General features: G+C 50.3%; 2 protein-coding genes across 3 annotated transcripts in view; one reads left to right on the top strand and one right to left on the bottom strand.

Moving 5' to 3' along the window:
* Positions 1-3034, top strand: part of Mtx1 (metaxin 1) — a 5351-nt gene extending 2317 nt beyond the window's left edge. Inside the window, exons 4-8 of the mRNA XM_021157707.2 lie at positions 1434-1526; positions 1666-1848; positions 1931-2007; positions 2455-2609; positions 2693-3034. Of these exons, the coding sequence (XP_021013366.1) occupies positions 1434-1526; positions 1666-1848; positions 1931-2007; positions 2455-2609; positions 2693-2907 (723 nt within the window). The 3' untranslated portion in view covers positions 2908-3034. The remainder of the gene's footprint in view (positions 1-1433; positions 1527-1665; positions 1849-1930; positions 2008-2454; positions 2610-2692) is intronic.
* A 237-nt stretch (positions 3035-3271) lies between these two features.
* Gba (glucosylceramidase beta) lies at positions 3272-9137 on the bottom strand. Of its 2 annotated transcripts, XM_029475315.1 has the most exons (12): positions 8970-9137; positions 8695-8774; positions 8514-8583; positions 8068-8259; positions 7823-7969; positions 6546-6679; positions 6162-6334; positions 5759-5993; positions 4687-4911; positions 4143-4306; positions 3703-3819; positions 3272-3615 (listed from the first exon to the last, which is right to left on the bottom strand). In XM_029475315.1, the coding sequence occupies exons 3-12, from the start codon at positions 8566-8568 to the stop codon at positions 3510-3512; spliced, it is 1548 nt and encodes a 515-aa protein (XP_029331175.1). In that variant the 5' UTR covers positions 8569-8583; positions 8695-8774; positions 8970-9137; the 3' UTR covers positions 3272-3509. The 2 variants fall into 2 exon arrangements, with proteins under 2 accessions (XP_029331175.1, XP_021013365.1); XM_021157706.2 differs by lacking the exon at positions 8695-8774.
* Positions 9138-10420: the final 1283 nt, after the last annotated feature.

Genomic DNA, 10420 nt, shown 5'->3' with positions numbered 1-10420 from the left:
GAGAGAGAGAGAGAGAGAGAGAGAGAGAGAGAGAGAGAGAAACACAAAGATTTCTAAGGACTATTTCTCTTCTCAAGTGCTAAGTTATGCTAGATACAGGACTCAGGATGGACAAAGCTTCGTGCCAGGTTTGGATGATTAAGAATTACAAGAGAGTAGAGGCCTTGGCTTTGTTATTCTGTCATTGACTATGATGTTGGATAGGTGATTTAACTTCTCAAAGTAATAAACTATTTGTTTTGTAAGCATTTATTTCTCTTCCTTTGGGGGGTGTGTGTGAGCACATGCCGTGGCATACTTGGGGAGGTCCTTGGACAACTTGGTAGACTTAAGTCCTTTCCTTCTGCTATGTGGCCTCCTGCAATGGAGCTCTCATCACTGAGCCTGACAGCAAGGACAGTTACCTGCTAAGGCAGCTCACCAACTACACTTCCTTACTTGTAAACTAGGGTGCTTAGGCAGGATGCTCTCAGAGGCCTGGCATTCACAGCGTTGTTTCAAGAGGGAACACAGAGTCAGAAATAGAATCCCCTTTCTCATTTCTACTTTCCAGGGAGCTGGGGAAGTAATGGAAGCTTAGCGGCCTGGAGAAACCGGATCCAGATACAAGCCAGCGTTCCTGGCAGGACCCGTGTTACTTGCATATAAACACAGCCTTTTCAGTTTCCAAAGGGTTTTTTCCTAAATTATTTCCAAACCCAGCCACATCGAGAGAAAAACATTACTGTCTCCTTCCATAAAGGAGAAACTGAGATTCAGGGAAATTTAAGAGTCATCTTCAAGAGGCTCTGCAGGTTCAAAGCTTTCTTAGTCTGTGGAGGGGGTACTAAGGAACAGCCTGAAGCCTGGAAAGGTGGGCCACACTAAGACAAGACGGAAATACCGGTGGGATGAAGATACAGTAGTGGTGCACAAGGGTTTGGAGTGAAGTGCAAGACATAGCCAAGAGCTTGCTGTGGGGGACAAGCTGGGGTTGGGGTAGCTGGATGTAAATTGACTGGGTTCAAGAAAGGTAAGGATGGTGCCCCCTGACTTCTGAGGCCCAGCCTGCAGCCGAGTGCCTCGTTGCTAGCTCTGTGGTGTGGTGTCTAGATCAGGAAGTTACTGTTAGAGAGCTGCTGTCGGCGGGCACCCCGCCAGCTTTCCGTGGAAAGTCCGGGAGCTGCTCCCACTTTGCGGCCAGGCCTTCTTCCCTCCCCGCAGTGGGTACAGGACCTTGACAGCCAGTGGGCTCCAAAGCCCAGGCTTTCTGCCAACAGCAACAGGCTACTCGCTGGGCTGAGGCAAGGAGACCTCAGCAGGAAAGACTCCTTCTTCTACCTCTACTATGCTTGAGGCTAGTGTGGGGTTACTGTTCCTTCCCTACTGGAAAAAAAAAAAAAAAGTGTCCCTGCAATCCTTCAGTATTCACCCCATGAACATTTCTTCCACAGAAGTATAATGCCGACTACGATCTGTCAGCTCGCCAAGGAGCAGATACCCTAGCCTTCATGTCTCTGCTGGAGGAGAAACTACTGCCTGTGCTAGTGAGTACGCCCAGACCTAGCCGTCACAGCCCGCACACAAGGGAGCAGAGCCACAGAGCCGTGAGACTTAGAAGCCCACCCCGTGACAGGCAGGTACACAGGCTCAGGCTTTCTCTTCCTCTCTGTCTACCCAATCCAGATCCATACTTTTTGGATAGACGCCAAGAACTATGTGGAAGTGACCCGAAAGTGGTATGCAGAGGCTATGCCCTTTCCCCTCAACTTCTTCCTGCCCGGCCGCATGCAGCGCCAGTACATGGAGCGGCTGCAGCTGCTGTGTGGCGAGCACAAGTCAGAAAACGAGGAGGAACTAGAAAAAGAGGTAACTTGGGGCTAGGAATGAGAATCTACAGTGGGAAGTGTCACAGCTCCCACAACCACATGCTTCGTGTCCCTTCCTCCAGCTATACCAAGAGGCTCGGGAGTGCCTAACCCTTCTCTCTCAGCGTCTGGGCTCTCAGAAGTTCTTCTTTGGGGATGCGTGAGTCTGACTCCAAGGGGGAATAAATGGATGTTGGAAGAAGATAGGGGTTCAGGTGTCAAAGCCTGGGCAGAGGTGTGAACAAGGGGTTCTTAGGACAGACACTGGCTCTGGTGACGGGGCGCTGTGTGTGTGGCTAGAACCTCCTTGGTGGTACAGGAGGGTGGGATGGGAGAGGAGCCAGGCACAGGAGGAGACTGCTGGGCTGGGCGCCACTCAATGTGTCCATTATACTGCCGTGGGATAGAGCTCCATTCAGGGCCAGGCTGGCGCCACCTGGGGAACTCCCCTTACCAAATGTAGAGCTAGGTGTCCTGCTCTTCCCTGGATGACCCCTGCTGCCCAGAGCCTACACCTCTGAAGCAGACTTTTTCCTCTTGCTCCATGTTGTCCTCTCTGCAGTTGTCCACTTCCATCCCGCCCTTCTCTCTCTCTCTCTCTCTCTAGCCCTGCCTCCCTGGACGCCTTTGTTTTTAGCCATTTGGCCCTGCTGCTGCAGGCCAAGCTGCCCAGTGGGAAGCTGCAGGCCCACCTTCGGGGGCTACACAACCTCTGCACCTACTGCACCCACATCCTCAACCTCTACTTTCCCCGGGATGGAGGTGAGGAGTGGTGGGAGAGAACAGAACAGGCTGGGGTCCACGGGGGTCTGGCTCTCTGCTCACCTCCCTTCCTCCCCTCCTAGATGAGGTGCCACTTCCACGCCAGACACCAGCAGCCCCTGAGACAGAGGAGGAGCCATACCGGCGCCGGACCCAGATTCTCTCTGTGCTGGCAGGGCTGGCAGCCATGGTGGGCTATGCCCTGCTCAGTGGCATTGTTTCTATCCAGCGGACAAGCCCTGCTCGGGCCCCAGGCACCCGGGCCTTGGGCCTGGCTGAGGAGGATGAAGAGGACTGATGGCGTTCCTGTTCCCAGGACTGATTTTTCTACTCGTGCATTCCAGCTGTCCCTCGTCTCCCCATGGTTGGAGCAGCCAAAAAATGGGGCGCTGTCCTCAGAATAAACCTGTTTACACTAACTGGGATCAAAGAATCCCTTCTTTCTGTGGCTGCTGCCATTCTTAGATGCTACATTGAGGATGCAGAGGTGCAGGTCTGCCCTCTGACCCTCGGGTTTTAAGCTGCTTCACCCTTAGACTGACTATCTTGCTCCTCCACACAGGTCCAGCTTGCCTAGGCATCCCCAACTTGCCTAGGCATCCCCATCTTGTGCTTCTTAAATGGTGAACTCACCCTGGACGTAGGCACAGCTTCCACAGGCAACCAGTGCACAGCACACACTTTACAACCATGGGAAGCTGGAGGGACTCTAGGGCTTCCCTCCCATACACAGCACATACTAGAAAAGAAAATGAGACATCCAAACCCTTGGCCCTGCCCCGTGTCACTGTAAGGTCCCCCAGGCCCTGCCGTGCCTCCTTTAGTCACAGATAGCCCAGGAGCGAACTCTCCCTTTAATGTCCATGCTAAGCCCAGGTGCCTGCTCAGGTGTCAGTTCCATCACTGGCGACGCCACAGGTAAGTGTGAATGGAGTAGCCAGGTGAGACGGTCTCCAGGAAGCCCAGGTCAGGATCACTGATGGTAAGAGGGACATCCTCCGAAGATCTGGAGAGAAGAAAAGTCAAGACTCAACCTGCTGGTGCCAGCCACCTCACACGGCCAGGCCCAGACCTGCCCTTGCACCCAGCTTACCGGTTTAACACGACCACAACTGCAGAGCCATCAGGGCGTAACAGTGCTACTGTTTCCAAGTCAGTGCTCTCACTGGCCACCAATGCCACTCTCTGGGATCCCTCAGGAATGAACTTGCTGAACGTGAAGATAGAAATCATCAGGACCCCAGGCTTCCCTGGGCAGCACAGCCAGACTCTTAGGCTGAGCCTCAGCTGTGCCACTGGGCCTTGGTCCTGTCCTGTGGCAGGACTCTAGCATCAGTCATCTGGGGATTATCTGTGGCTCTGATGCCACCTTGTCACTTCCCGCCTACATGGTGCAACAGAGGAGGAGTGTGCCCCTTCCAGGGTTGCCACCCTAGAAACCTTCCTGCTCCCTCATGGGACAGAATGATGTAAGCCTGATACAGACAGATGATAGGCCTCCTGTGGAATGGGGTGCCCGCTCTCTCTACTCACCTGAAGTGGCCAAGATGGTAGAACATGGGCTGTTTGTAAAATGTGTCTTTGGGGATGTCGACAATAATGGGGCTATCAACAAAGTTGCGGACCCAGTTGGGCCCTCCTTCAGGATTCAGGGCAAGGTTCCAATCCGTCCATCCAGTTACATGGTAAAGGAGGTTCTAGAGTAGAGGCCAGGGTAAAAAGATAAAGATGGCTATCTATCCCTAGAAAAGACAGCCAAGGATTACAGAAGGACTAGGAGTGGTTTGTTCCTCTGAAGGGACACTCTGTCTCAGCATCTGAGGATGTGAGGACTGTGAAGATGGAGGCATCTCAGGAGCTGAGAAAGCTGAGGTAGATATGCCTGCCAGGGACCAAACATGAAGAAAAAGACTGATGGGCATACACATCTGTGAAAGAGAGGATAACCATGGCATCCCACAGTTGCCCCAAAGAGAAGGCTGGCAAGCCAGCTGAGGGGGAAGGCCCATTTGCCTTTGTGAGATTAGGAAAGGGATCTCAGATGGTGTGCTTTGGGAAAGGGAGACAGGCGGCTCACTGTAATGATGCTGTGACTGTACTGCATCCCTCGATCCCAGGAGCCCAACCGAACACTCTGTTCCCAGAACTTGGAGCCCACGCAGGCCTCTGAAGCAAAGAGCATTGTGTTGGGGAACAAGCGGTGTGTCTCTCCTAAAGTAGCTTTGGCTGGAGCCAGGAAATCCATATACCAGTGAACAGCAATGCCATGAACATACTTAGCTGCCTCTGGATCAGAGAGCACCTGCATGGAGAGAGGAAAGGAGCAATAGGGAAGGGAATCACTGACCACAAGCCCTGCACAGAGCTGTGAGAGAGGAACTACATGTCCTGAGGAATGAGTGGTAGGACCCAGCAACCAGATGGCCTTACACTGACAGCAGTGATTCACAGGGCCCTGGAAAGTCCAGAGTGGGCAGAGCCCCAGGCAGCCAGACCCAGCCTAGGGTGTTCCAGGAGTCACAAGCTGGAGCTGGTAAAGTTCTTGCCATGCAGCTGAGGACCTGAGTCCCCCAGCACCCACACCTATGCACTGTCCCAGCACTGGGCAGGTAGGGACAGGTGGCTCCCTGGGGCTCAGTGACTAGCAAACCTAGCCTAATCATCGAGGGACTCAGTGTCAAAAACCAAAACAAAGAAAAAAGTATACCGAGCTCAGCTGCTCTTGATGAATTGTCAGATAAGGCCCACATATACACCTCCCTGCACATAAAAAAGGAGTTGAGAGGTCAGGTATGGCGGTATATGACATCAATTGCAACACTTGGGAGACAAGGGGCAAGTAGATCTCTAAGGAGTTGAAGGCCAGCTTGGTCTATATAATTTCAGATCAACCAGAGCTATCTGGTGAGATCCTGTTGTCTCAAAAATCAATCAATCAATTAATTAGTAGAAGTCAGGAGTGGTAGATGCCTACAATCCCAGCACTTACGAGTCAAAGCATGACTACAACTTCAAGGCCAGCCTAGTTTATATAACATGACCCTATCTCAACCCTGGCACCAGGGAACGTACTCTAAAATTGGAGCCAGTCATTTTGGATGGTAGATCTGGAGTCCATTGGAACACCCCTGGGAAGTTCTAGCGCTTACCACCTCTGCCCAGCGGGGTAGCAGCAGGCGCTGGTCATCTAGCATGAGTAGCTTCACATCATGGGAACTGTTGGCAAGGGCTGGCCCTAGGTCACGGGAAATGAAGTCTCTCTGGTGTTCAGGAGTGAAGCCCAGGCACTGGAAGGGGTACCCCGTGAAGAGCCCTGCCGTAGGTTCATTCTCCACTGTCACTGCCCAGAATCTTAGGCCGTACTTAGTGTAAGCATCCAGAAACCTGGCAAGAGAGAAAGGGCCTGAGTGATCAGGGCAAGAAAGTGGACCAAGACACGGGCAATAGGTAAAACTAACAAACTGAAAGGCACAGAATGTTGAAAGTGGAGCAGGTCAAGGGATACGATGTAGACTACGGTGTCCAGATCCCTGGGCCCCGATGATCCCTTACTTGACAAAGTAATTGGCCCAGGTCTGGTGAAAGATATCCCCTGGCTGACCCTTGAGCGACCCCTTCCCATTCACTCTTCCATTGGTCTTGAGCCAAGTGGGTGATGTCCAGGGACTGGCAAAGAGTGAAATGGGGCGTGAGGACATCTTCAGGGCTTGGTGAATCAGGGGTATCTGGAGACAAACAGTGAAGGGAGAGACACCCAGAGCTGGAACACATACTAGTTCTACCAGTGCATCAGGTCCAACCATCAGCCCTCACCCTCCTACCCCCAAGTCAAATAGGCTGCAGAATGTTCCATGTTGCTCTACAGACAGCTCTAACCTGGACCTTCCCAGCCCCAAGACGGCAATCCAATAGGGCTGAGGCAACTAGAATGCCCACCTTGAGCTTGGTGTCTTCTTCTGGGAGGCTGAAGTTGGATAACTGGAAGTCGTTAGGGGTGTCAGCATAGGTATAGACACGGATGGAGAAGTCACAACTGGCCATGGGTACCCGGATGATGTTATATTCAATTCCTGCAGGAATTGATGGCCAAGATAGGGAGATCTGAATCAATAGGAGAGTATGGAGCCAAGTGTACCATGCCTGTGATCCCATTCCTCCTGAGGGTGAGGCAGCCAGATCAATGTGAGCAGGCCAGCCAGGGCTACAAGGCAAGACCCTGTCTCAAAATAAGATAAGAGCCAGCTGTGGTGGCACACACCTTTAATCCCAGCACTCGGGAGGCAGAGGCGGGCGGATTTCTGAGTTCGAGGCCGGCCTGGTCTACAAAGTGGGTGCCAGGACAGCCAGGGCTACACAGAGAAACCCTGTCTCGAAAAACAAAACAAAACAAAACAAAAAACAAATCAAAATAAGATAAAATAAAATAAAACAAGGTGAGTATGAAAATTGGCTTTAATCAGTTATTAGTCCTCGATAGGCCAGGGTCTAGGTGTGGGCTTGTGGAGACCAGAACCTAAGTGAAACCGAAGCCCCTTCTGCACATGTATTTCCTAAGTACTCAGCAGAGTATTGAAAAAGGTGATCGTATTTCAGTGGCACTGAGTCAGGAACCATTGGCCTGGTACACTTGGTAGCATAATGCTTGTAATTCCAGCACTTAGAAACTAAGTCAGAAAGAGTTTCGAGGCAAGCCTGGTAAAGCAAGGTAGGGATGGGACAAAGGGAAAGAGTAAGAACTGAGAGGCAGGCTGGGGATGTAGTTCAGGTGGCAGAATGCCTGCCAAGGATGTGTGGCGCCCTAAGTTTGAGCTCCAATACTGTGTGAACTGGGCTTGCTAACGCACACCTGTAACTCCAGCACTCAGGAGACGAGGCTACACTGACTGGAATTGTCTGGAATACATGAGGTCTACTCCAAGTGCGTTAGAGAGGAGAGGGGAGAAGAAAAGGAAGGGAGGCAAATGTCCGGGAAAAGTATGGAAGCAAGAGCAAAAAGCCTGGCAAGACAGCTCAGTGGGTAGACCCCCGGCACTAGCCCATGAGTCCCATGGTGGAGAGTAGACACCCAAAAATTGTCTTCTGACCTCCCCCTCAGTCATGCACAGCACATACAAGAGATAATGAAATATAATAAAAATTAAAAAAATAAAATAAAGCCAGAGTATGAAAAAGGGCATAAGTTACAGTGTACCACCTTGCTCTGCCCTCCTCACCTTCGGTAGAGAAGTAGGATCTCAGTAGCAGCTTCTGAGTAGGTGGGGACAAAGCAAGGATGTTGAGTGCAGTGGCATCTGTCATGGCGCCTCCAAATCCTTTCACTTTCTGGAACTTCTTTTCTGGCTGCAAAGTGAGGAGTAGCCCTGGGAAAAGAAGAGGAAAAGTCAGAGTCCAGAAGAGGGCATGCTGATCACTGGTGTGACTTTGGGTCCAGGCTTAGAGGGACAGATAAAGTGGCTACCTCTGCCAGTGCGGTTGGCCTGGATGGCCCCGACACTCAGCTCCATCCGACGTCCACGTCGAGTGCTCTCGTAACGGCTGAAGGTACCCGGAGCCGGTAAGGTCACAGGGTCAAGAGAGTCACAGTACGATGCATTACAGACACAGACCACTGAGCTGTAGCCAAAGCTTTTGGGGATGCAGGGTTGGGCACCTAGGAGGCAGGGCACAAGCAGAGGCAAGCATCAAAGCGGGTTTATGAGGGAGTGGGCATGTTAGGTACGGAGACAGAACAACAATTTAAAAAAAAAAAAAATCCTTCCACCATACTCCCAGCCCAAAGATGTCTCAGGCACTCTAAAAGAGTTACAGAGTCCCTACTGAAATGTCAGCACCATAATGTAAGGCTACCAGAGGACTTTGCGGGCAGCGGACACCTTCCTGCCTCCATCTCCATCCTAGACTCACCATATGCCCAAGATACCGCCTGAAATAGGAAGAATCCGATGAGCCTGGCAGCCATGACACCAGCACACTTCTGAGAAGAAAATGTGGAGGAAAGGTTATAGTGTAAGACTCTCTCTACCCTGCAACCACCCTCCTGGCCAGAGTTTAGCTGCCTGTGGATGCTCACAGCATAGGCTCCCACCTTTATTAGTGATTAGACAGTGCCCGTAGGCCCTGGAGGCGGCCTGCATTCATTCACTCTGCTAGGGAGTTTGCTGCCCACTGCAAAGAAGACTCTCTTCACTCTTTACCCCCATCGATTTCAACCTTCAGCCCTCCCTCCATCTGTGCCCTCAAAGAGCCATGATGCCCTGAATTTAAAAAAAAAAAAAATTGAACTCACCGAATTCCATAATCTAGATAGACAGAATTCCAGAAGCAAGATTGACAAGGCAAATTGTAACCCTGCCCGCTTACCTTTCCAGAAGATCTTGGAAGCTGGAGCTACTCAGGATCCGTGAATGAGAAGACTGTGGAAGTTTCAGTGCCTTGGAGGGATAGAAGACCTACCAAATAAAACACAGAAAGATATCATATCTATTGGAACCGACTAGCACGACAAGTTCATTCCTGCTTAATGGCTTAAAGGGGCGGACAGAGTCACATGATGACTAAGCCGGTCACGTGATGCAGGAAGTGAAGCAATCGAAGCCATATTTGTAATGGGCAGTTGGGCTCTTCCAGGTTGTTCATTCATTGCATACCCTGTGAATTTTGGGGAGGCCTAAAGGATGACAACTTTAGGAAGAGAATTCTATCAAGGATTCTATGGACAGCTGAGTAGAGGCTCCTAAATCCAAGACAGAGAGGGCCACTGTATTCACATGCACATACCGACACACAGATATACATGATTTAAAAATAAAAACAAGGGGCTGGAGAGATAGCTCAGCGGTTAAGAGCACTGACTGCTCTTCCAGAGTTCCTGAGTTCAATTCCCAGCAACCACGTGGTGGCTCACAACCATCTGTGATGGGATCTGACGCCGTCTGGTGTCTGAAGACAACTACATGATACTCATGATATATATAAAAAATAAATAAAATCTTTTTTTAAATATTTATTTATTTATCTATTTATCTATTTATCTATTTATCTATTTATCTATTTATCTATTTATCTATTTATCTATTTATCTATTTATCTATTTATCTATTTATTTATTTATTTATTTATTTATTTATTATATGTAAGTACTCAACATTCAAACACACCAGAAGAGGGAGGGCATCAGATCTCATTACAGATGGTTGTGAGCCACCATGTGGTTGCTGGGAATTGAACTCAGGACCTCTGGAAGAGCAGTCACTGCTCTTAACCTCTGAGCCATCTCTTCAGCCCCAAATAAAATCTTTAAAATAAATAAATAAAAACAAAATTTAGAACCCCCACATACAGCTTGGCATTGGTGGCACCTGCCTTTAAATCCCGCACTCGGGAGGAAAAGGCAGGCAGATCCCTGTGAGTTCAAGGCCAGCCTGGTCTACAGAGCAATTTCCAGGACAGCCAGTCCTGTTACACAGGGAAACCCTATCTCGAAAAACAACAACAAACCCCACATACACACAATCTTTATCCTAAAGAGACTAGTGAGACGCATGAGTCAGACACTTACACGGAGTTACAGGCGAAGACAGACAGAAATGTTGAGAGGTATACTTACAAGACTCCTTGAGAGGAAAAGGGACCCTTCGCAGAAGACCAGGTGGGGGAGTCACAGTAAGTGCAGGGAGTTGCTGTCGGGCTCTGGTGAGCAGGATGGAGGGAGGGCGTAGTCCCCGCTGGCCCTTTCTGGATTCTCTTGCTTTATCATCAGATGCTGGCTGGAAAGCTATTCACCCTTCCTTACAGGAACCTGGAAAATGCTG

The sequence above is a fragment of the Mus caroli genome, chromosome 3 (assembly GCF_900094665.2).
Source record: "Mus caroli chromosome 3, CAROLI_EIJ_v1.1, whole genome shotgun sequence".
Classification (NCBI taxonomy): Eukaryota; Metazoa; Chordata; class Mammalia; order Rodentia; family Muridae; genus Mus; species Mus caroli.
This window is presented reverse-complemented; position numbering and strand designations above follow the sequence as displayed.